Here is a 26,601-nt window from a genome sequence, read left to right as displayed (position 1 = left end):
CAGAATGAAGTGACTCCAGGGCTGGTTCAGCAGCTCCACTGTGCCGTCCGGGACATAAGCTCCTTCATCCTTCCATCCACCACCTTTGTCTCATTGCCACATGGTCACCAGATGTAGGCTGTAGCTCCTCGCATCACATCCCCGTGTTTCCCAAGGCAGCGAGTGTACGTGTGTTGCAGGGGAGAGCAGGGTGGTCCTTTCAGAGCAGCAAGAGAGCTCTTCTCTTCCCAGAAACTTCCTCACGGCCCTTCTCTCCCATCTCAGGTCACATCCCCTTTCCCTAAACTAGTCACAGGCAGACAGCACTGGGATTGCTGTGCTTAATTCCACTCAACAATGATTCATCTGATTTCTGTTTAGGAAGAAGAAAGAGGCAGGGGTGCCCGAGTGGCTGTCAGTGAAGCGTCTGCCTTTGGCTCAGGTCACAACCCCAGGGTCCTGGGATTGAGCCCCGCACAGGCTCCCTGCTCGCTGGGAACCTGCTTCTTCCTCTCCCTATGTTCCTCCCCTCCCTTGTGCACTTTCTCCCTCTCTTTTTCTCTCTCTCTCTCAAATAAATAAAATCCTTTAAAAAAAGAAGAAGAAGAAGAAGAAGAAGAAGAAGAAAGAGGGCGTGGATGTTGGGTAGGCAGCTAGAAATATCTGCTGGACCACACCTAGTCTCCAGCTGGAAAATGAGAATCAGCTCTGTTGTCCCATCCTACCTCCAAGAGCTAACTTTTCTTCCAGGATTATATTCTGGCTATTTTTATCATTTTATTGATGGTTTTTAAAAATTCTGAACTTGAGGAGGACCCTAAAATACATGAGCCTTGCCCAGAATTACAAGGTTTTAGTGAGTCATGTCCCTTCCCAGCTCTGACTTTGGGTTGCTTTACTCCGGAACATTTTTATGAGTTATATTTTACAAGTTCCATGGGGTTTTTTTTTCCATTTTAATTCATATGTAAGAGGATTTGGGGGATTATGGTTCTTAGGATAACAGTTCTTAGGATTTTAGTACCCTTACCTAAAAGGAAGTAGATGTGTCAGCTGCGAGAAACACATCAAGGTCTCAGCACATACATCAATTTGCACCAAAAGTTGTAAGGATCTAGGGTGCCTGGATGGTTCAGTTGGTTATATGTCCAGCTCCTGGTTTTGCCTAGGTGGTGATCTCAGGGTCGTGGGATCGAGCCCCTTGTCAGGCATCACACAGCCTGGAGGCTGCTTAAGACTCTCTTTCCCTCTGCTCCTGCCCCCCAAAATAAATTTTAAAATCTTTAAAGAAATTTTGTAAGGGGGGCGCCTGGGTGGCTCAGTCAGTTAAGTGTCTGCCTTCAGCTCAGATCATGATCCCAGGGTCCTGGGATCGAGCCCTCCATCGGGCTCTCTGCTCAGCAGGGAGCCTGCTTCCCCCACTCTCTCTGCCTACTTGTGATCTCTCTCTCTGTCAAATAAGTAGATAAAATCTTTAAAAAAAATTTTTTGTAAGGGTCCATGATAGTTGTGGTATGGGGAAGATTTTGATCTGTTTAAATGAATATAGTAGTGTCAATTTCAGTAATTGGAATGATTCACTTAAATTCTTTCTAGGTGAAACGAACCCTCAAAGGAAATGCATTCCAAATCCTCAACACATACTTCAAAGTATTCAGCGGTTTATCAACTTTCAGAATGACCAGTGGCTCATGTCTGTCTGTCCCCAGGAAACAAGCTTCCTGGAATGATAGGCCTTCCCTAATATCTGTTTCAGTTTCTCTCCTAGCTTGGACTGTCTTAGACTTCCTGCCTTGGACCTTTTATGAACCGTTGTTAGTTCATGTAGGAGATTCCCCAAAATGCCTTTGAAAACCCTTTGGCAGATGCGCTAGAGAAATATATTCCTGTGAGTATAATGGCATTCATAAAATGACACAAAATTAGATAAACTTCCAAAATGCCTTTTTTTTTTTTTTTTTTTTTGAAGTAAGAGTCCTAGGATTTTGTGGTATATATTTCTCTGGAACAAATCAGGTTTGGGCTGATGATTGTTTTTGTCAAGAATTTGTCAATTTTGAAACACCTCTAGATTCCCACTTGGGATTAGTCCACGGCTGCCTTGTTGTTGGCAATGTAACCAATGCCCTTTCCCAGCAGATGGCCTAGGAAGACACAGGCGGCAAAGAACAATCCAGTTCCTTTCTGCCCAGAGGTTTCATAGCCAATTTTCTGCCTCCCTGTTGGCCCATTATAGCTGTCTTCACAGCTCCAAGAGCATGATTTCAGAAGTCACTGAAAGGGGCAATTTGAGGGGCTTTTTCTTTTGTCTTATGCCATCATTTTTAGTATTTGTTCTTTTTTGTTTTTGTTTTTTTTTTTTTTTAATTTGATAGAGAGAGACACAGTGAGAGAGGGAATACAAGCAGGGGGAGTGGGAGAGGGAGAAGCAGGCTTCCTGCCAAGCAGAGAGCCCGATGTGGGGCTTGATCCCAGGACCCTGGGATCGTGACCTGAGCCAAAGGCAGACGCTTATCAACTGAGCCACCCAGGCGCCCCTTAGTATTTGTTCTTTTTTTTTTTTTTCCCTTAGTATTTGTTCTTAAAAAGCTCTTTGCTTACACCAGAATATCTGGATTGTAGGAAATGTCTAAAGAAGATAACTCATTTTCTATTCAAATAAAGGGACTAGACACCTAGAATTTACTTTCTGTTTTTCTTCTGAAGTTCTTTTATTTATTTTTAAACAATGTACCTGAATATACACACACGCACGCACACATACACATGCACGCGCATGCGCGCGCACACACACGCACCCCAAGGTGAGGAATGATGCTTAGAACGGTTATTGAAATAATGCTCTCATTGCTCAGACCATTTTTGGAACTTCATCTTTTAGAATTGGCCTAAAGAAGAGTCACAGCTCTTATAAGCAAACTAGTCTCATTATTGTATAAGCGTACCTGGTTTTGACTAAAACCAGCTTGATCACGGTATAAACCAGATTTGGACTCAGAGCATCCTGACACTAGGTGGGATGGTAGAAATCATTTAGTCCAACCCCCTTAGTTCCTGATGAGAAAGTTGAGGGCTAGAAAAGTTAATTAACTTGCTAAAGACTACATAACAAGTTAGCAGACATTTTACACCAGAAATCAACTCTATCCTCTGGCTGTTTATTAAAAATCAAATTTAGTTTTAACACATAGTTGCCACCATTAAAGATATTAAAGAATCTTTCACCGTCTACGGGACTCTGTAGGTCCTTCCAGAAGCAGTCCATAAGTGTTTTGAGCAGTGATGGTATTGTTGTAATAAATGCTTCTTTTAAAAAGTTTATATTCTTATTATAGTAAATGTATCTCTATATATAAGTTCCATTATATTTGTTTTAAAAAACCGGTTGAACTGTAGTTATAACTTTTATATAAATTTCTTAAATAAGCAACAGAATAAAACCCTACCCCAGTTCTTAAATGTTCCTTGTTTTTGGCATTTCTCATGGAGAACATCTATGAGATGCTACAGAGAGCTCCAAACAGTATCTACTGGGCTGAAACAAGCTTGTCCTTGTGCTGGGCTGTCCAGTGAAATAACCACTACCCACATATGGTTATTTAAATTTTAAATTTAAATATAAATATAAAATTTAATTTTAATTAAAATTTAAAATTCAGATCCTCAAGTACTCAGTAGCCACATTGGACTAATAGCTACCATATTAGACACCGCAGATGTAAACATTTCCATCAACACAGAAAGTTTTATCGGTTAGTGCTGGTCTAGAATTCTTACAGCCAATATACGTATTTTAATTTACTGCTTATCTGTTATATTACCTCTGGACAAGTTAGAAAGTGATGACAAGTTCTGAGAAAGTTTTCTTTACTTTTTATTTTATTTTATTTTTTTAAAGATTTTGTTTATTTGACAGAGAGAGATCACAAGTAGGCAGAGAGGCAGGCAGAGAGAGAGAGAGAGGGGAGGAAGCAGACTCCCTGCCTAGCAGAGAGCCCTATGTGGGACTCGATCCCAGGACCCTGGGATCATGACCTGAGCTGAAGGCAGAGGCTTAACCCACTGAGCCACCCAGAGGCCCCTGGGAAAGCTTTTTTTTTAATATTTATTTTTTCTTTAGATGTTTCTAGCTATTCTGCATAGTTTAATTTTAAAAAGGAGAAAATACTTATTTTGACCCATTTTTAGCCATGATTATGTGTGTGGAATTCATATCAATTGTCATGTCCTGATAGCTAACTTTTCTTGAAGTATGCTAAAATTGTGGCCAAAACTCTGTTAGTGTTGCCAAAGCTATCGGCAGAGATCTCTTTATGATGTTGTAACTTTTGAAATTAACTAGTCTGGACAGAGACAAAGGAAGTTATGTTGAATTCATTCTTAATAGCCATTTATTTGCAAAGACTCCAAATTACTTGCCTACCTTCATTAATCCAACACCTAGAATGAAAGTCCAGGCATGAACAAAGAGTGGGTCAGCTCTAAGAGCGATCTGGCATCAGGCTTTGGGTCCATTTGCAAGCCTCCGGCTCTGCCCTCCACAGTTAGAGAGCAGTGGCCAATCCCCAGTGGCTTTCGTAGGCTCCGTGGTACTTCGCATGATGTCCTGCCAGTGTGTCTTCTCTAAGTGTTATTGGACAAATAAAGGAATATTTGATCTGGTCTGCCCTGAAAATCATTACAGTTGACAGCCGGCTCTTAGGATTCATGAAGTGGGACTGCTTTGAGCTCTTTTTATTGTCGAATGACATCTACTGGAGTCCCTTAGTAGGGTTGGAATTCTTGGGTGATTACCAGTCCTTTTGGTGAATCTCTGCCAAATGCAATTAATGACCAGTGAGCCAGAAGCTTTCACAGACGAGGGCTAAAATGCAGCTTATTCTGTTTGCCATTACAGGAACAGTAAATCCAGTTCTAAAGTAAAGCTGAATTAGGAAAGCTACAAAATACCATAATAAAATTACAGAGGATCTGGAAAATAAATAAGCAGTCTTTTGTGTCTCTATGTATAGCTATGTCACTGAAGCATACATAGATACATTTTCTATTTTTCTTTTCCATATATTTTATACAAAGTATTTCTCAGAAGAGTGGGATTTCCTTGAAAATTAAATACGTAAACATATATCCTCTTACTTGGCTGGGACAGCTGGGCAGTGATCCTTTTAAACCATCTGGAGGGTGTCAGTCTCTGGTGAGATCCACTCTCCCTGCTTCTGGTAGGTATGTTCCTTGTGTAGATCCTGGAGGCATGTTCTGCACCAGGAAAATTCTGAAACTGTAATTCAGTCCAGTTTCTTCTCTTTTTAAGGAATTTTTTAAAAAGTTAAATGTCTCCTTCCCAACTAAATGCATGTTAAACCTGATAAAATTCTTTGGCCAGACACCAACAGCATCTACTGTGTCCTGTGGCCTGAAGTTAGAAGATACCTTAAGGGTTTAGGAGAAAAGAATTCTTCTTTCTATCCTTGCAGTTTCCGGTGTTGAACATGAGAGACTGATAATGTCTTAATCCTTCATTTGTAGATAACAATCAACAGAGACAGCGGTGAAGACGTGAGCTCTCCCAAACACGGGAAGGAGGACCCAGACAACATGCCCCACGTGGGCGGCAATACGTGGGCTGGCGGAACAGGTTGGTAGCATGGGCATCCCCGGGGTTGAGCATCCTGAGACTTCTCATGCCCGAGGGCACTGCACACCACCCCTGAGAAGGCTCAAGGACCACTTGCCTCCCCTGCCTTCCCCCTTAGTCAGCTGGACTGTGCCTTTGCCCTACATCCCGGCATGATATCAAGGCATGGAAAAACTCTGGCCTTTGGAGTCCTACAGACTCTGCCACCCTGTGACCCAAGACTGTTCTGACCCTCCCGTCATTGCCACATCAGGAAAAGGGGGAAATAATAGCTGCCTGACAAGGTTGTGGTGAGGATTACACGAAATTATGATCATAAAGTGCTGAGCACGGGACCGGGTCTGGAGAATGTGTTCGTTAAAAATGTTAAGCCCTTCTTTTAAATTCCGTGCCCTTGGGATCATGCCGGCAGTCTATAGTAAATTCTTTCTTGAGCAGCTGACTTGGAAAAGAAATGGGCCTTGCCTTCCGCATCTCAGAAGTGAGTATGTTGAGGATGCAAGATTTTGAGATAAGAGAGTGGGCTGCAGTTTGAGCCAACGGCTGGGGCCCATTCCTTCCTCTTGGCTGCCTGGCGGGAGCATTGTTCCCATGCCTGCTGTCTTCCTCTTTCCTCTGCGGCAGCTGGGACAGACACATCTGCGGGGCTGCAGGAATAGGGCCAGACTGTGTGTGCACTGTCTGATCTTATCTCGGCTGGGAGCCGTGTTGGCCCGAGCTCCATACTTCACCTTCCCTGAGGATGCTGTGTGCCTCTTGGCCTTGACAGCCTCGGGAGGAAATGGGTCTCTGTGCTGAGACAATGTGCTATCAAAAAGGCCTGGAGACTTCTTGCCTATTCTGTTTATTCATCAAGCATCAGCTTTAAAGAAAGCGTATTTTTAGAAATGTCCTTTGATCTTGAAATTAGTGTCAAGCCGGCAGGACTTAATCCATATGGAATGCATTGTGGAACGAGCAGGCCAGATGTAGGTTTCTCCCAGCAGTAGACTACTCTGGAGCGGAGGTTCTCGCTTTTTATTCCATTTGAATCTATTAGCTCACCTCGGTCCAGATTGAAGATCCTGCTTTTGTTTCCCTCGGCCTTTATTTTTCTATCAAATCTTTTTTGCTTCAAATTATTTTTCAGTCTGCCATTCCCTCTCAGAATTCTCTATGTGGAACTTAGCTCTGACCCAAGTTACCTGATCCCTCTTTCATCATCAGAGCACCTCCCTTGTTTATTCTCCCATATCTTCCGGCAGATTTAGAGTGTTCAAGATTAGCTTCAAGACTATGCCTTGAAGTCTAGAACCTCTGACCAGCATTTTTATTTAAGTAGTACAAATTAAAGTCTCTGAGAAGCAGAGGTCATGAAGAGCTCCCCACTCACGCCCTCTCTGTCCCCTGGTGTGACCCTCCGAAGGTTCCTTTGACTCATGCTGAATATCACTCATACCAGACTCTGAACAGTTGTGGGTACTTTCCTCTTCACCAAAACTGATGTCATCTCAGTGCCCAGGAAATGTTAAGCGCTAATCTGTGACCCACCCATGCCTAAGAGGAACTTCCTATAGGAAGGGAGTCAAGTCACAGAAAGAGCTTTTCTACCTCTGGAGCTCATTGTCATTGTCCAGTTTCTGGTCCCCTCTGCCTCCATGTTAGTATCCCCGCTGTCACTGAGTGAGAGCCAGGAATCTCAGACACCTAAGAAGGAATTTTCCACCCCCAATTTCTAAAGAAGAGTGAAATCAGATGTGCTCAAATCGAAGGGTAAACATATGATCATTAATAGGCTGTTCTCGTGGTATTTCCCAGAAGGAAGTGACTGGCCTGACCCTGGTAAGGGAACCAGTGCTTACTGAGTTTTACTTTTAATTTATCACACCGATGAAGGCCCCAAGAGAGAAAAGATAAATGTAACATCATTTAACCAAAAGCCTAAAAGCTTTCAAAATTTCCACTTTATGCAACTCAGAAATGACCTCATTCTCTGTGACCAGAAGTTGTCTAAATGATAATAGTAAAAGCAACCACTTGCATAGTTCTCATTTTGCACCAGATACTGTTCTAAGCATTGTAGCCCCATGGCAATGCCAAGACGTAAATCATGTTAGTATCTCCATTTTACAGTTGAGGAGACTGAGACCCAAAAAAGTTAAGGAACTTCCTTCAAGGGCAGACAACTAATGGATGGGAACAGGATTCAAACTCAGGCAGTCCAGTTTAACTGTACAATTCTCTGCCGTGTAACAGTAGTATACAGCGATACGCTATGATATGCTACTGTCCCTCCAACGTTGAGTTCTCTTCTCAGTGCCCACGTTGTGTGTGAATGAACAAAAGAAATTGACTGCTATTATTTTAATCATTATAAAGCAGAGGTAATAAACTGGTAGCCCAGAGGCCAAATCTAGCCAATATTTGTATTTTGGGGGTCAGCACAGTACTTTAAAATAAGTTGAATTTGAAAGTATTGAGACAAGGCAAGCTTTGTCTAGCCAGCCAGAGTCCTCCCCACTTCTTAGAGTATTGGTCTTCCAGGCATATAACTTAAATTTACAATGTAAACAGTTTATACAATGTTATACAACGTACACTTACCAGCATGTAGACTTGAGTTTATATTGGAAAAGCTGTTCTGAAACTGACAGTACCCAAAGCTAACTATATCCTCTATCTAAGCATCTATTTCTTATTTTAGGGGAAAATAAGGTAATATGTGAGGGATGCTGAGTGTTGCTCATTTAATTAACAAATGCATCCCAAGTTGTCTGTGGTGTTCAAGCCACTCTTATAGGAATAGATAAGATATGATCCCACCCATCATAAGGTTAGTGAGAAAAGAATAAAATAAATATTAAAGGTAATAAATAGTTGCCAGGAATGATCCCTGTGATGTGAAGTCATCTGGTGAGGTGTCCTGGAATGTGGACTGACCCTTGAAATATAGGTAAACTTTGGCTGGATGGAGAAGAGAAAAGGCACCTGAACAGGGGCATACCCTTTGTTTCCAGAAGAAGGTCATTTGATATTTAATTACTAACTAGGTGCAGTTAACATGCTTCACGAAACTGCTTTCAGACCACGATCTGACTTTTGTCTTGTGGCCTGGATGAGACTTACCACCTGGATTTTCCTGGTTTCCTTCCAGGGGGAAGAGACACCGCAGGTCTGGGTGGCAAAGGAGGTCCATACCGGCTGGACGCAGGCCATACTGTGTACCAGGTGTCGGAGGCTGAGAAGGACGCGGTTCCCGAGGAGGTGAAGAGAGCCGCCAGAGAGATGGGCCAGAAAGCCTTTCAGCAGCGGTGAGTGGCTGCCGCCGCTCGAGCAAGGTGGTCGTGGTGGCGCTGAGAGCAGATTCCGAGCAGCCCCAAGCCCTCGGGTTCTTCACCTTGCACAGCACGAACTGAGACCCATAGCGCCCACCTCCCCGCAGAGACAGCGCAGTGAACATGCCTCATTCTCTTTGTTTGACGTAATCAGTTAAGTGCATTGATCACACATCACTGAGTGGGAAAAGGAGCAGAACCCATGAGAAAGGAAACCCAAAGAGACCGCTCTTAAGAGAAATTAAAGTTCAGATCCCTCCATCCACATCCATTCCTAGGCCCCAAAGGGAATTTAGAAAACTCTAGGCGAGGTTCCCTTCCTTTCCTCAGAAATCCTGCAGATGTGTGTAGGGAACGGGACTCAAAAACACGCACACTCTTTAAGTGCCTCAGTCACGTGGTAGGGAGGCCGCGCCCCCTGCCGGTGTAGACAGGGATAAGTCCGTGAACTGAGACCTGAGCTCAGCCAGGGCTTGGACCTTCCAGGAAGGGGATCCTAAATGACCAGGATAATAAGCACAGGGTCTGTTATGGAGAGAGCCAGCTTGCCTATCCAGGAGAAAGGGTTCCAGCTGGGGGGTGGGGAGCGAGGTTGGACGTGGAGTCCCTGTCGATGGGTGGAGGCCTTGAAATGCAGAACCATGAGCCTGTGGCTTTTAGATGATCCAGAACCCATCTGGGCCACTTGGATTGGAACCATCTAAAAAATAAGAATCCACATGGTGCTTTCACTAGAATTCACATGTGTTCTTTAGCTAAAAGCCAAAAATACTGAAGGCCCAACAATACCTCCTGCGGGAGTGAGGGAATTGGTAGTGGTTTGGGAGGCAGCTTTACGTTGTGCTCAATGGAAGGGGCTGGGTGCCCTTAGAAAAAAGCATGCTTTTGTGCGTGTGTGTGTTGTGTGTGTGTGTGTGTGAGTTATGAAGTTCCTCCCACGTAGAACATCTGGTATTACATTACATGCTGTGCTTACACATCCTGCAAGTAAACAGCACAGAACAATAGGGACAAGAATGCAGGCCCCTCCTGCCACACCCTCAGGAAAGCTGGGGAGCAGTGGGAGCCTCATGTCTCCAGCAGGTAAATAAGGCAAAAGGGTCCCTCCCAGCCATTCTGCTGGCTTCCCAGGAGCCCTGGAACAATGTATTTACCCTCAGTGTGCCCGAGTTGGCTCTCGTGGAAATGGGTGACTTTCCTCTCTTCTCCTCCCAAAGAAGTTAGGGGACAAATACCTATGTCAGAAATGAAAGCAGTTTAAACTTCTCAAAAAAAAAAGCGGGAGGTATACGAAAGATCTTGTTAGAATTCGGAGACTGCTCAACATTCCTTATAAGCAGTGAAACATCCATTTAGGGAAGGAAGTAAAACATGAGCTATGCCTCATTCTCCCATCCCCGACTGAGTTCCTAGGGTTGCCAGGCTCAGAGTGGTCTCAGTTTTTGCACAAGTGGACAGATACAGTGCTTTGACACACATAGTTCACGGGGAAGCAGAAAGACCTTTCAGTAGTGCTTGGGCACAAGCATACCCCTCCTCTGATTTCCACAGTAAGGATAAGGGACCTGGTTCTATGCACCACCGCCCTGCGGGGGGGGGGGGGGGGGGGAGAAGTCAAGGAGCATTTCTGATAATAAGGCAACTAAATTTAGTGGCTGTGGGAGAGGAAAGGGGAGAAACGGGGAGGGGAGTAAGAAAACCATACACGTCTTCTAATTACTGCAGAGAAGAATCTAGTCCAAGTAAAAGAGAACACCATAAGGTGGTTGAAAGACAGGAGGTAAGCAGGAGTATGAAAAAGGGGGGAAGAAATAAAAACACATGGAAATCCTGAGAAGCTCAGGGCATAGCAAAACACGGAGAGCAAAGAGGGTGCTTTCTACTTTCATGGAATAAATACTCCTGTTTGATGAGTATCCAGTTTAGTACTGCTAAAGAATCTCTTTAGCCTTTTATTATGAAACTTTTTATTTTATTTTATTTATTTATAAGAGAGAGAGCAAGCAGGAGGAGCAGCAGTAGAAGGAGAGGGAGAAACAGGCCCCCTGCCTCAGCATGGAGCCCGATGCGGGACTCAATCCCAGGACCCCGGGATCATCACCTGAGCTGAAGGCAGACGCTTAACTCACTGAGCCACCCAGGCACCCTCTTAGGAGACTTTTCAAACATAAATAAAAGGAAAGAGAAACATATAGAGAACCCTATGGACCTGTTCTTCTAGCTTCAAGAAGAAAAATCTGGCTCCACTCCCAGTCCCTACCCCTGAGTTGTTTTGAAGCTAATCCAAGATATCCTGTCTTTTCGCTGTAAGTATCTTAGAGTATATCTCTGAAAGATAAGAACTCTCTAAAAAAATAAAAACATACAATTCATCTATCATATCTTTAAAAAGTAGTAATTCTTAACTATCATCAAAGAGTCTGTTTTAAAGCTCTTTTGCAACTCTCAGCATATGTAGAATGAGGTCAGGTCCCTCCTTTTGTGTCCCCTTTCTCCACGCTCCTTATCACTGTTTCACACGTATTATTATTTGTATGAAGACTTGATTGTGTCTCCACTGACTTTTAGTCCCTTGAGGGCAGGGGATTTTGTTCTCTGATACATCCCAGCACCTGTACCTTGAACCCAGTGCATGGCAAACACCCATGCACACATGTGGAATGAATAATGCACATCTGAATACCGATGCTTTGTTCAGAGCCTGGCGGATACTTAATTCAGAAACTGGCTAAAACCAGACTGGGTGGGGGATGGCTGAAATGAGTGATGGGGATGAAGGAGGGCACTTGCTCTGATGAGCACCGGATGATGTATGGAAGTGCTGAATCACTATGTATTGAACACCCGGAACCAATATAACACCGTATGTTAACTAACTGGAATTAAAATAAAAACTTGGAAAAAAAAAAACAAAAACTGGTTGAAACCAGAGTGACAGCCAGACTCATCCATCAGTCTCGAGGTCCCCCATATTGCCTTAAAGAGCCTAATACTACTGATAGGCTCTTGTCATCATCAGAATAGCCTCTAGTTAGCATTCATTTGTGTCTGGGTTCCAATCCATACCTCTTCCCATACATCAAGAATTGACTGAAACCATACACCCAAAACTAATATTGCACTATTAATTAACTGGAATTTAAATTAAAACTTTGGGGGAAAAAAGGATTAATTCGGGAAGACCCACGGAGGTAGACATGTGTAAGACATGCAGAAAGCAGGACAGAAACATTAAACCAACAAAACATGAAGGAAATTGATGGTGAGGTATTTTCCGTGCCTCAAAGGGTGTTGGAGGTGGGCGCCAGCTCATGGAAGGTGTACCTATTACCATTTGTAAAACGAATCAGTCCTACCCATCAGTCTCAGCTTAGGTTTGTTTTCCTCATAACTGATCCAAAATTATAGTATTTAAGTCTGACCTATAAGAAAAGTAAAATGAGAACCAAAATTCCCAGACTCTTACGTAACAATAAATATACCCTTTAAAAATATACTGTGCCAACAAAATGCACTTAGTCCACATAGATTACTGGGATGTGAAGCAGCTGTGCCCTGTAGTTTTGATCAAGGTTAAGGCAGCAGAAAGACATATTTCCAGCTAGTCTTGTGGGCTTTGAGAGTATTAGCACCAGGAAGCTTATCTGATCCAGAGGCTAAAATTTCCTATTTTCTTTCCCCGTTCCCCACGTCAGTCTTCATCTTTCAGAATTTATCAGCTTCGAACACCTTGTAGGTGATCTTTCTGAAAGCTGACACAACCTGGAATATGATTTCCAGATTTCTTCATAATTAAAACAGCATGTGGTGTGTTTTTGGGTGCAACACGATCGCGCCAGAAGTAGCCTTATAAATGAAGCTGATTCTGATCTCACTACAAAGGCTGGTCTGCCCAAGGTGACCTACCAGCGACCTGACTCCTTTCCTGATGTGCGCATGCGTGTGTGTATTTCCCCCACCCCTGCTAAGGACAAGCTATATCCACATTTTTTTTTTCTAACCACCCTTTGGAAAAGTACTAATCTCCCTTCTTTGGGAAAGAGCATATTAGCTTCCTGTGTTTGACGGGGTGGGGAAGTAGTTTATCCTGCAATGTTCATGGTGCCCAGCTTCTGTCAGCCTTGATACTTAAGACATAACTTAATCTAATGAAAATTTATAGAGAGGTTTAGGAGATTGCCTAAGCCAAACATAAGAGGTATTTTTAGGAGGTCAAGGCCTGTGCGCGTATTCCTAGCTGTTCTTCAGAACAGAGAGTAAATTAGATTTAGAAGGGCCCCTTGGCGTGTCACCTTGGGAAACACCATTCAGCTATTATTTACCTTTAGATAGTCAGAGTTTTCAAAGTGCTATCTAACATTTAGGCATTGTGCTAGGAACTGGAGATTCAAAAAAAAAGTGAGACTATTTCTTCTCCCAGAGGGATAGAAGAGAAAATATCCATGTAGTGAATCATATGTAGTAAATGTATTTTTCATTAAACTTTTTGTTTAGTTCTACACACACGCACATGCGTATGTGTAGATCCGGATCTTAATATAAAACATACATCCTTCTGTGGAAAATAAAGTTTGAAAAACACTGTGATAGAGGGAAATAGACATATCTAGTGAAAGCCATCACGTGTGGAGGTTTCGCAGTGGGTATCTACAGAAGAGTCATGAATGGAAATGATCAGTTTTACTGGAGGGGTCGAGCAGGACTTCAGGTGGAATCTTGCAAGCTGAGTTGGTATCAGCCGACCCCTCCAGGTGGTAGGGCAGGAATTGCAGATTTGCCCATGGTGATGCTAACAAGCTGCCAGCCCCCTGCCCTGTGTTGGCTGGATTCTCCCCGGCGCTTGGCCTGACACGGAGGAGTAGAGACCATTCGCTGCCATTCAGCATTTGGGATTTCTGTTCCAGCCCAAGAAGATAAATCTGCATTTGAGATAAGAGTTTGGGTATGGACCTGGGATTCATACCTTCCAACACTGCGTGCGCACATACACGCACAGCAGTTTAGAAGACTGTGCTTCTGTCGATGTACGTTTATTAGGCCTGTCTGAGGATCAGCACCTTTACATGTATGGAAACTTACAGAAACACGTGATCAGATTAGTGTGTTATGGCTACAACATCCTTATGATTGGTTTAAGATGCTGCATTCTAAATATTCCTGAGTCTTATTTTTATTTCAGTCATTCATTTAATTCCATTTTGAGCTCCTGTCAAGTGCTAGGTACCATGCTGGGTGCTGTACGCTAACAATGAGACTCAGTCCTTCTCATAAAGGAGCCTTGCTGGGGAGACAGGAAGCCAATGGGGGGAGGAGCGAAGCAGGGGGAGGAAATGCTCTGATAGCAAGAAGCACAACGGGCTATGAGACCAGAAGACGGATCTGGGATCAGTGCGGCTTCCTCGAGGTGGTCCTCATTGATCTGACTCTTGAAGAGAAAGTGGGAGTTACAGGCAAAGAGGCAGAGAAAGGAAGTTCCCGGTGGGGGAGCAGCCCAGGCAGGAGCCAGGAGGCGAGTATGCCATGTTCAGGGGTCTCTAAGTGCACTGGCGGGGGCTGCAGTGGAAGCTAATGAGGAAGAGTGATGAGAAGGAGCACTGCGCTAGCAGGATAGGTCTTCAAAGCCACAGTCATATGAAAACACAAGTATCCTGTTAAAAGCACACAGCAACTTCAGAAGACTCTTGTATTCTCCATAGCAACACATTAAATTACATTCTCTGGGCCTGAACTGTTATCTTGGTCAACCAAATATCTGCCCTTGGTCTCTAAAGGCAACCCACGGAACTCTTCTAGGAACCTGCCACATGAACTGACTAGCTGCCAGCACCATGACACGTCTTTGGGATCCGGCAGTGGTTTGCCCTAGAGCTGACTCACTGGCTCATGAGAGCCGATTGTGTGCCTTTCTTTCCAAGTCAGTGCTCAGCGATCTTACTGTTAGTAGCTTGGAATTGATCAGGAGGGGAGTATCTACACCACAGAAATCAGCAAATACTATACATGGTTGTTTGGTTCACTTTGTTTTGTTTGTTCTAGAAGGCTCCCAGTTCACCATGTACCAGCCCACCGCTGGACATCTTCTTTCTTTGAAACTCCTAGCTAGAGACATTCCTTCTCGCCTTTTCTCCTCCAGGGCACCCTCAGTGTCCAAGGACCGTGCTACAGTTCTGGCAGCAGATGAATGGAAGTAAAAGACCACATGCACATGATTTCAGCTGTTATCTTTTCTGCCCCCTCTGGTTTCAGGTTAAAGGAGATCCAAATGAGTGAGTATGATGCCACAACGTATGAAAGGTTCTCGGGTGCTGTCCGACGGCAGGTGCACTCCCTCCGAGTCATCCTGGATAATTTACAGGTAATCCTCCGACAATGGACTAAGAAAATAACCTGGGCCCAAAGCTGGACCCATCCCAAAACGACTAGTGAAAATTATTCAAACCCTAATCAGCCAGTCAGAAAATTCTAATGCCAAAATGTTTGAGTGAGACTGTGGGTCACTCCATGGCCTTCTCAGGTGAGTTCTCCAAGGAAGAACATTTGACCCCACCTGTCCTGTCCAGAATAATTTGACCAACAACTCTAGAAGACACTGGACTTCCCTGATTCCCCTTCTAGAAGATCTGTGAGCATCCCACCTTAACAAGAAAGTCACAGATAGAATTCTTGTCCTACAAATCATCTTACCACATTGGCCTGGAGAGACAGAGGAGCATTTTGGGTCATCCAGACCATGCACTCTCTATGTCTCCTGGCATCTCCTCCTGTGTTCCCCCTACCCCTGCTTTGCGTGCCATTTTTCAGTTTTAGACTGTGCTGTCTCAGAATCAGTTAATACTGCTCTTGCCCCCCTTCAAATGCTGATTAAAATGCTTCAGGATTTCCCAAACAAAGATTTGTTATTTGGGGAATTTGCTTTAAAAAAAAGAAAAAAAAATCCGTGGGCAAATTGTGTGAACAAAGTTAACATGGAATGATTAGATTTTTTTCCAGCAAAGACACTCACTGTACTAGTTCTTATCACCGTAGGCATTGAGGCAACTTCTGGGTGATCTCCAGGGCAAGGCAAGAGGTGAAAAAGAGCCAAAATGAGTGGTTCATAGGAGATGAGGTTGGTGAGAGGCCGTGCTCATGCTAAGACTGAACAATGAGTTCCTGAGTCAGTCATTCATTTCTGAAGTTTTTGACATTAGGGATAGAAAAATAAAATGCAGCCCCTCCTCTCAAAGAAGGAACTCAAAGACAAAGAGGCAAATGGTTTCTTACTTTCTATAGAGAAGTATGTGCATAATGCTATGGAAGGAACGAAGGAGGGCTTCATGGAGAATGTGATGCGTGAGTTCACACTTGAAAGACGCTAAGGATTTTCCAGATGGTTGAGGAGTCAGGGCGTTCCAGACATAGGACACAGGGTGTACAAGTCCAGGCTGTTCAGTGGGACTGAGAAGAGCCTGTGTGTGGTAAGGGACGGTGTCAAAGGAGAAGGCTATCAAAACCTTAGGGCACCTGGGCGGCTCAGTCAGTTGAGCATCCGGCTCTCGATTTTGGCTCAGGTCATGATCTCAGGGTCTTGAGATCAAGCCCTGTGTCTGGCTCCACACATAGCAGGGAGTCTGCTTGGGATTCTTTCTCTCTCCCTCCGCTCTGCCTCTGTCCTCTCTCTCTCTCTCTCTCTCTCTCTCTCTTTAATTAATTAATTAATTAATTAATCTTTTGAAAAAAATCAGAGAGACCAGATCACAGTCTGGCCATGGATTCCATGATTACATGCAGACAACACGGAGTGTTACCCTGTGTACAAATGGGCCATCCGATGATTCATAGTACCAGGGAGGAATCTGAGAATATATTTTTAACTGAAAGAATGAGAATCCTTATCTGTTATTAGTTCATGTCTTGATTGGTATTCACTGGGCACCAGGCTCTAGTTACTTCTACAAGCACTACCACATTTAATTCTCATAGCAGCCCTTTAAGATATGATACTGTGTTCACCAGGTCGGCCAAAGGAAGAAAAGGTAGACCCACTACTGTGACTTCTTCAAGTAGCCCACCCGTCAAGCCTAGCTTAGAGTTAGGGTTGCCATTAAGGAATGACTTCTGCTAAAGCCCACAGTGATGAGACCAGTTTCAGAAACAGTATCCAGTTTTGCTTTCCACCTTCAAAGAGAAATGTGAAAGAAAATCGCAAGGGGCTCAAAGAAAAGCAACAAATACAATTAAAGGGATAGAAAACAAGAAATAGACACCTATTGAAAAAAAAAACCATAAGGGGCTTGGGGTTAATAACTTTCTAGATATCCTCAAATAGAGTAACTTAATTATTTCAAGGATGTTTTTATTCTCTTCTTCCATGGAAATCTGAAAAAGAGAAACTAGGCTTAAATAATAGCAAAAAAGTTTTAAGATAGAAGAAAGGGAATAAAAATGATGTAATCCTCCGAGGAGAACCTAAAATGGTTGTAGAACTACCATCTCTCCAAATCTTCACAAATAATACAAGCATGTCAGTACTAGCAAGCATTTACCGAGCAGTTGCCGTGTGTCAGACATTCTGCTGGATGCCTTACGTTACCACAGCATTCTCACGATCTCTTCCATCGTCGTCATCATCGTGGTCTCTTAGTGACTAAGAGCGCCAGCTCTAGGGCCTGACAGCCCAGGTTCTGGAAAATGCAACAACAGATAATAGGGCAGGTATGCAGATTGACTCAGATGATACACGCAGACCGTTTAAAACAATGCCTAGCACACAGTGCTCTTTGCGGAAGAATTTGTCTCATCCTTACTTCCCTAGTTTTTGCTCGTCTTCATCAGCCTGGACTGCAAGCCAGACACACAGTCACCTACTTTACATCCATTTCTTGTGCTGGTAAGTCCTTACGACAACCGTAAGAGCTATTTTCTACATTGGATAGATACGGAAGCTGAGGCATGTAACCCGGCTATTCTCACAGTCTTCTGGAATGTAGCTACATTGTTCCCACTTTGTACTGAGGGAACTGAAGAGTAGAAAGATGATGAGACTCGGCCCGGGTTATGTGGCCCGTGGAGCGGGTATCTGAATCCGAAGCTCAGGTCCCTGTTATCTCTTAGGCCTCTGTTATCTGCTGCCAACTATGAAATTCCATGAAAAGAATCATTCTCACATATACTCGTAAAGCATTTTGCATCATTATCCAGATGCCAACATCACATTTTCAAGTATTTCCATATATATATATATATATATATTTTTTTTTTTTTAATCCAACAGATGTGTTATTCTCGGGGGCCTTCTAGTCTTCCATGTAGACAGATAGTGCTACTTCAAAACACAGCTACTGGCCAAGGGTAGACAGGGCCTCAGTGGAATATGAGTCTTTAGATTGTAACCAAAACAAGAAGGCTTTGTTTGGTTCCCCTTTCGCCACCATCTGCCAGTCCTGTGTGGCTCTGATTGACTAATAGCTCCCAGCTGTGCTGAGGTTGCTGTGGAATCCCGGTAACCATGGGTGTTTCCTTGGTGAACAGCAGAACGTCTGGCCAGGAACTAGCAAATCATCATTTGAGATGACTTCTCAAAGTATGGCTTCAAGCCTACGCGCGGACTCTGGACAGCAGGGCAGAGATGTGAGGAAAATGTTGTCACTCCTGTTACAATGTCTGCTCCAACACGTGTGTCTGTTGCAACTCCTGGCCTTCTCAATTAAGATCGCCATCACCAGTGACCTCCCTTTGCTTCTTGACTGGATTCTATATGGGATATCATAGGGCCCTGGGTATTGGACATTTTAGGAATCAATAGCAAAAATTGTCTTATTAGAATAGAGTCTGTCATAACTTCAGTTGTGCTTGGTTCAGAATCTGAATGTCTGATGCCAGCAGTCCCTGACAAAAGAAAATATCCATTCCACAAAAAGCCACTGATTGTAATCATCTCTTCTCTCCAGCGTTTTGCTGATCTACAATCAGTAATTTCATTCTCAGGCTAAACGAAATTAGCCTTTCTCTGATTGCTTTGGCTAGCATGATATCTCCATGAACCAGCAATTATGTTCTTTTTTTTTTTTTCCTTGAGCAGTTCGAAATGAGCTTAGGCTGAGATAAACAGTGTTTTTGAACAGTGATGTGTGATGTGCACTGTGCTAGGGCACTGGGGCCCCAGAGATTCACGGGATACCGTCCCTGTCCTCAGGAAGGCTATAGTTCTGGGGAGTGGGAAAGACGGGCACCCAAACAGATCGTTTCAGTTGAGTATGGTAGGTGTCTAGGTAGACAGATGCAGAGAAGGCAGTGGAAGCCAGAGGTGAGGGGTTCTAGGAGAGATTTGTCAGGAAAGGATACATGAGCTAGCTCTTGAAGGGTACACGAGTATTCACCAGTTAAAGGAAAGGGTAAACAATGCCCCAGCAGAGAACATGGCACGGACAAGGGCATGACACTGAGGTCTGAGATGTGAGCTGATGGCTGATCTCAAGTGGGAGCAGGATTCCACTTAGTGTAAAATGCACCCAAGGACTTGGGGCTAAGAGGCAGGTGGGTGCCTGGCAAAGAATTTAGACTTTAGGGGCGCCTGGGTGGCTCAGTGGGTTAAAGCCTCTGCCTTCCGCTCAGGTCATGATCCCAGCGTCCTGGGATCGAGCCCCGTATCCGGCTCTCTGCTCAGCAGGGAGCCAGCTTCCCTTCCTCTCTCTCTGCCTGCCTCTCTGCCTACTTATGATCTCTGTCTGTAAAATAAATAAATAAATAAAAATCTTTAATAAAAAAAAAAGAATTTAGACTTTATTCTGAGCACCCACTTTATTCATATGTAAAGAATGGAAAGCATTTCCCTGTTCCTTTTATTTAATTAATAATAACTATTTCATCCAGTAGACATTTGTTGAATATCTCTTTTGCCTAAGGTTTCTTGCCTTCAGTGACTAACTTAGGAAAGAAGATACATGTGTAGTTATAATAGAAGACACAATATGGTAAATGCCACAGCGGTGTTTTAAATAACGTGCCATGTTATGTAGACAAATGTGTGATCAATTTCTAGGCTGTGCAGTTAGGGAAAACTCAGAGGAAATGCCTTTTGAGCCGGGCCATGAAGGGTGAGCATGGTTTCAATTGGCAACTCTTTTCAGGATGGGGATGGAAGGACAGTCTTGACCAGAGCTTCTCAAACCTTCCTTGGAGAGAGGCCAGGTTTTGTTCATTGACCATGAACTAATACTTTTATAAAATAAAATAGAAATGAACTCCTGAAGAAAAGATATAAAAATGAACATACAAGATACCCGTATTATTTAATATTAGATTCAGCAAACATAAAAGCACTCTGTCAAATCGCCATGCCAGTTTTTAAATGCTTACTGTTCAGTTCTGTAACTTATTTCATCATGAACCAGTAGCAAGTGTTTACTCACCAAGGGCAGTCTGCATAGCTCTGGTCTAGACGGAAGGAGCCTATGAGCAGAGGAAGAAGCCTTGAATACATGGCTATTTGGGAAATGACAAACAGTCCAGAAGGACTGGAGTTCAGAATTTGGGGATGGAGCTGGGGGCAGTGGAGAGCAGGAGAAAAAATGAGGGGAAGCTGAACCCCAAGGGCCTTGAGCACGGTGCTGACTGTATTCCATAATCAGTGAGGAGTATGAACATGCCTGAGAAAGAGAGTTGTAAACTTGTACCTTCTTTAGGAGGCTTCTTAACCATGGAGAGAGAAAGCATCATAGAAGAGAGAGGTGGGGAAACCCTGAAATGAAATCATTAAAATTACTTTCAGTATCCAGGTAGGAAGTGAAAAGAACCTGAGCCAGAGTAATGGAAGTGAAAATGGAAAGGATCGGACAGTTTGGAGGTAGGTTGGGAAGACAGTGACTGATTGAATGTGAAGCGAGGGGAATGGTGAGTTTTTCAAGCCCTAGAGAACAGTGATAGGGAAATCAGGAAGAGGAGAGGCTTGTGGAGAAAGCAGATGTTTGGTCTGATGTCCTGTTTTCTCACTCCTAGGACACCTACGTAAAAATGTCAAGTGTGATATTCAAAGATTTTAAGATGTGAATCTGGAGTTCAGGGGCAAGGTTAGGACCAGAGAGGTTGCGTATGTCTACATTTTTAAGGTCATCTGTATAGGGCAACAACCCAAGCCGAGAGAAAAGGTGCGTTGGCTGATGTGAGAGTACAGAGCAAATGGAGAGGAAAGGTGGAAACGGCCACATCAGGGAACGTCTGCATTTCAGGGAGAACAGTAAAATGCCAGTTACTCTTCCTAGCTCCCAAATGGCTCATACTCAGCACATGGCCTTAGTGGCCCCTGAGGGACAACTTCAACCAAGTGCAGCCTAGAAATACAGTCCTGACTTCCAGGCTGCTTGAGCTCAGGCCTCTACCTCAGTCTTCGCCAGATGACCATGAATGTGTTAAAATAGCAAAATGCTGTAAATGGTGAAAAACCATATGACAGGAGAAATTAGGGAAGAGTGCATGTGACATGCGAGAAGCTTTGAGGAATTTGTGCTAAATGGAGTGTGATGAGACCCTATGAATGACAGTACTAGTGACAACTCAGAAACCTCCCTAAGAAATAGTGTTACTAGCCAGGAAGTGCATGAAACCCAGCAGAATCACATTGGTCTCCCTTACACAGAGAGGCAGGGAATGGAAGCCAGAGCCCTCAAGCCAGTGAGGAGCATGTGGTCACTGCCAAGCAGCAGCAGTTTGAAGGCAGCAACACCAGGAGCGTGGGGTTGGGGAGGTCTCGATTTTAGGCCGTGGCTACAACAGACAGAAGGCTGGAGAGGGAGTAACACCGGGAAAGGGGCCAGACCAGTCTTAACTTTATACTTGGCTTGAAGATGAGATCAGACAAATGCCAAGTGGGCCCCTTGCTATGGCTTTTCCAAACCAAAGTAAGAAATGATGTGGAGATGATGTTCTCACGCTGTGACAGTCCACAGTTCCAGCTCTTTCCCTGCTGAGTTCCTGAGTTAAGTAGTATAGATTTAATTCAGCTAAGAATGCCAGTTAAAATCTTGAAGGAGAGCTCTGGTAATAGCGAATTGGCAAGTCAGTGCGAGCAAGGAGAGTCAGATCCCAGTCTGTTACCAAATGGTTTTGTAAAGCCGTCGCATCATTCAAGAGTAGGGACACCCACAAACAAAATAACATGGGATCTAAGAGAGGATTCTGCAGTGAGGTTGAGTGATATGCATCCAAGATGTAGGGGAAGGTGATGCTGCTGGGCTAGAGTATTTTCTTCAGAAAACACCAGAGTTCTCGAAAACATCTGCTTTGTGCTCTCACAAGTCAAAGAAACTTGAAGTATGTGAAATAAGACATGGATTTTTTGGGCGCCTGGGTGGCTCAGTGGTTTAGGCCTCTGCCTTCGGCTCAGGTCATGATCTCAGGGTCCTGGGATCGAGCCCTGCATTGGGCTCTCTGCTCAGCGGGAGCCTGCTTCCCCCTCTCTCTGTCTGCCTCTCTGCCTAGCTCTGATTTCTCTCTGTCAAATGAAAAAAAAAAAAAAAAAAAGACATGGATTTTTTTTTTTTTAAGCTAAGAAGCAAGCAGGAATAATAAGGGAGTTGAATGCAATAAGGAAAGATTATTAAAAAAAAAAAAAAAACTAAACTAAAAATACAGTCCCAAAACTGAAATTTACATTAAACTCTGTAGAGGCAGTAAAGAGATAAAAACCAAAAGAAAGCTGATCAATGAAAACAGAGCCAGGAGTTAACACACCACACCAGGAGCCCTCCTGAGAAGCGGGAACCTTGGCACATGGTGAGTTTTCAGTAAATGCACGCCAGATGAGCCAGTGATATTCCCAGAGAGGACCTAAAAGAACTCATAAACAGTAATCAGGGTAATAACAACAACAACAAACTGTACTGGGCTAAAGACAGTCCCAACTCTGTGGATGAAAAACATTTCGCTGAGGACCAGGCGAAAGTAATCCAAAGAGAGGAGCGCCTCACCACAGCCTCACGGAACACTAACATTTCCAAAACAAAGAAAATATCCTAAAAGCAGCCCAGCAGACAGAAAACAAGCTATTGTTCGACAAAACGTCATCTTATATTAGTTGTCTCTGAAGTGTTCAACGCCAGAAGAGAGTGAAAGAACATCTGCAGGATTGGGGGCACGGGGGCAGGGGGTTGGGGATGTGAGCTGAGAATTCTGTACTCACCAAAGTACAAGGAGATCAGAAAGACACTTTCAGATATTCAGAGACTTTAAATATATGTCACTTAAGTACTCTTTTTGAAAATAATTGTGAGGTAAATATGTATACGCACACATACATATATATATAAAATAAGCACGTGTTTAAATATGCAGCCAATGAAGAAAGGAATTAGAATTCTTTTTTTTTTTAAGATATTATTTATTTATTTCTCAGAGAGAGGGAGAGAGAGAAAGCACAAGCAGGCAGAGTGTCAGGCAGAGGCAGAGAGAGAAGCAAGCTCCCTGCTGAGCAAGGAGCCCGATGTGGGACTCAATCCTATGACCCTGGGACCATGACTTGAGCTGAAAGCAGATGCTTAAAACCGACTGAGCCACCCAGTTGCCCCAGTTAGGATTCTTAAAGAACAGGAAATTCATGGTATAAAAGGACTCGGAATAAGCCTCAGAACCGGTTAAACACAGAATCAGCTCTACCTAATTGTGGCCAATATGTTTCAAAGAAAACTCAAGTATCAGGAATAAGGCCATGAAGGGTGCCTGGGTGGCTCAGATGGTTAAGCATCTGCCTTTGGCTCAGGTCATGATCCCAGGGTTCTGGGATCGAGCCCCACATCGGGCTCCCAGCTCAGCAGGAAACCTGCTTCTCCCTCTCCCACTCCCCCTGTTTGTGTTCCCTTTCTTGCTGTGTCTCTCTCTGTCAAATAAATAAATAAAATCTTAAAAAAAAAAAAAAAGACTATGAAAAAGATAACAGTATAAAAAAGTGAGCTGAATAATAACAAGTGGGGCCTAAATTCTCATAGTATCTCACAAATTAAGCAAAAAATCAAGAAGTCGATAGGAGGGATAGAAGGAAGCAAAAGTGTGAGAATTCATATTACATGCAACAGAGACAAATACTATTTCATTCCTGAAAATAACTAGAGAAAGAGAAGTTCAGTCAGGCGTTGTAAAAATTTAATCATGCTGGTGTTTTTTAATGCATTTGCTGCAAATTGCAACGTGTTTTCATAAAGATTCTTAGGATTCCTGTGTGGAGAGGGACCCACGGGGACAAGGGGAGAAGCAGGGAGGCCAGGCAGGAAGCCATGGCACTGGGCCAGGCAAGAGAGAAGGGTACTAGTGCTGGGGATGGGCGTGGAAGGCAGAAGAGAAGGTGGGTATGGTGGGTATGGTGGGTGTGGGGAAGCTGAGGGGATTTGCCGGGGCACACTAGGCATGAGCTGTGAGAGAAAGCAAAGATGCCTGGGGATGTGGCCTGAACAGCCCAAAGAATGGGGCTGCCAGCTGAGGATAACTTGGGGGAAAGCAGGACTGGGTGGATCTAGGGTCCCTTGGAACGGGTCCGTTTCTGGCGCCTGCTGTATGTCCACACTGCTAAGTGTGGTTTCTGGCTCCTTGGGAGTTAAAAATACTGAATTCTTTTTTTTTTTTTTTTAAGATTTCATTTATTGATTTGACAGACAGAGATCACAGTAGGCAGAGAGGCAGGCCGAGAGAGAGAGAGAAGCAGGATCCCCACTGAGCAGAGAGCCCGACGTGGGGCTCGATCCCAGAACCCTGGGATCACGACCTGAGACGAAGGCAGAGGCTTTAACCCACTGAGCCACCCAGGCGCCCCCAAAATACTGAATTCTTGAAAAACAGGCATAAAATTGCCTTTATTCATAGACACCAATTCTAACATGTCATTACCTTGTAACTGAAAGTCATAGTTTAGTTTTACATCGCAAGCAGGAGAACAAACTCTTCTAAGGAGGGTCGTCTTTTTGAAGTACGTGAATCAGTATTTAACCTTGCCATGAGATGGCACTTCAAGAAACAAGGAATCCCTTAAAATAGGAAGGTCTATATCTTCTCTTTCCTGGGCAACCCTGTTTCAGCATTTAGAGCAGCTAGCGACCTAATAGGTATCTAGAAAAATATTTTTTGCTATGTCAAAATACTGAGAACTGTAAAGAAAATGTTATTATTTCCACTGATTTATAATTTGTTATGTTACAAATACTGTGCAAAAGTTTATCTTAATCCAGCATCTTATTTTTTAAAGGTACAGATTAATAGTATAAGAAGTATACATTGGTTGAACATGGAGAAATGTTGCAGATAACAGGAGTTAATGTTTAATAAAAGAATCACTGCTCCCAGGTATCCTCAAACATCGTTTACATTTCTTCTTTCACACAAGAAGTATTTAGTGATGATCATCTATATGTTTTATTCTGTAGAATGTATGTGCTTTCTATAAATTGCCACTTAAATCTTTCTAATCCTCTCATTAAATAAATTGTGAAGGCATAATAGAAAATCGGCTTACATGTAGAGTTTGCAGATAAAGAAAGTCCTGATTAACCACAACCAGATAAACAAAGACTTAAGATTAATCAGAATACTTTCAGTGCTGAAATCACAAGATCAGGTGTCACAAACCACAAGATAATTGGTTTTTGTCAAGTGTCTTCCTCCTAAGGTCCTCACTGCCACAGGTGAGTGTGGATGTCCTTTCTGGTTAACCAGTTATTTCCCAGAAAATAAGTTAACCAGAATACGTCATCCTCTGAGCATTTCAATTAGTCTAGGTGTTCTTTACATGAACATAATAAAACCGTGTGTCTTTTCTAGGAAGTCTGTAATGTAGATTTTTACTAGTGAAACCTAGCTTTATATGTAATAAATTCTCATTAGTATGAACTTATTGTATAAGCCAAAACAGATGGACATATTTATAAGAATACTTTGCTTCATGTAATGAATATACTATAAAGCTCATGTTTGGACCTTTGTTATACACAAAAGCATATCTTTAAATCCAGTAGGAACTTACTAGGTAAGGACGTATCTCAGTGAGTCCCATAAAATACACAGTCCATAATAATAAATATTTCTTTTCCAGCCCACAGTAAGTTTTTAAAGCACTCCCCCTCCAGCCCCTTGCCTCCAAGAGTATCCATTCTGACAGGCCTCTTCCTGTTTTGAGTTTCCAAAAATTGGTGGGCTGGCTAGATGGCAGATAACAAATTATCTGGCCATATTTATCTGCAAGTTCTAGACTTGAAAACTAATGAATAGTGCTACTATTATAAAATGACTTTGTGCCCAGTAGCTCTGGATCAAAAGACTAGTACATACTTTACACTTCTCAAAAACAAAAACAAAAACTACTGGCTCATTTTCCTAAAAATATCAGTGACCAGCAGAACCAAAATTCATTTTTCCACAGATAAAAATAAAAAGGAAGGGAACATGCTATACACCCACCAGAACGGCTAACAATTTTTTTTAAGCCATCAATATCAAGTGTGGGTGAGGATATGAGCAGATGAAACCTTCCTACTGCTCGTGGGAATATAAGTTGGAAAAAACACTTTGGAAAGCTGTTTAGCAGTATCTCCTAAAGCTGAACGTATCCAGGGCTCCTGCCCAACAGAAATACCCACACATCTGCTCCAAGAGACATGCTCAGGACCACTCCTGGCACCATTATTCTTCATAGCCCCAGAGCGGAAACAGCGCCATTGT

At 43.3% G+C, this 26,601-nt stretch overlaps 1 protein-coding gene across 2 annotated transcripts in view; it reads left to right on the top strand.

Annotated features, from left to right (window-relative positions):
* VWA8 (von Willebrand factor A domain containing 8) overlaps window positions 1–26,601 on the top strand; it is a 330,448-nt gene that overhangs the window by 280,805 nt on the left and 23,042 nt on the right. For both annotated transcript variants that reach the window (XM_080798346.1, XM_080798347.1), the window contains exons 38-40: window positions 5,506–5,614; window positions 8,748–8,904; window positions 15,175–15,283. In XM_080798346.1, the coding sequence (XP_080654472.1) occupies window positions 5,506–5,614; window positions 8,748–8,904; window positions 15,175–15,283 (375 nt within the window). The remainder of the gene's footprint in view (window positions 1–5,505; window positions 5,615–8,747; window positions 8,905–15,174; window positions 15,284–26,601) is intronic.

This window comes from Martes martes (genome assembly GCF_963455335.1).
Source record: "Martes martes genome assembly, chromosome: 3".
Classification (NCBI taxonomy): Eukaryota; Metazoa; Chordata; class Mammalia; order Carnivora; family Mustelidae; genus Martes; species Martes martes.
This window is presented reverse-complemented; position numbering and strand designations above follow the sequence as displayed.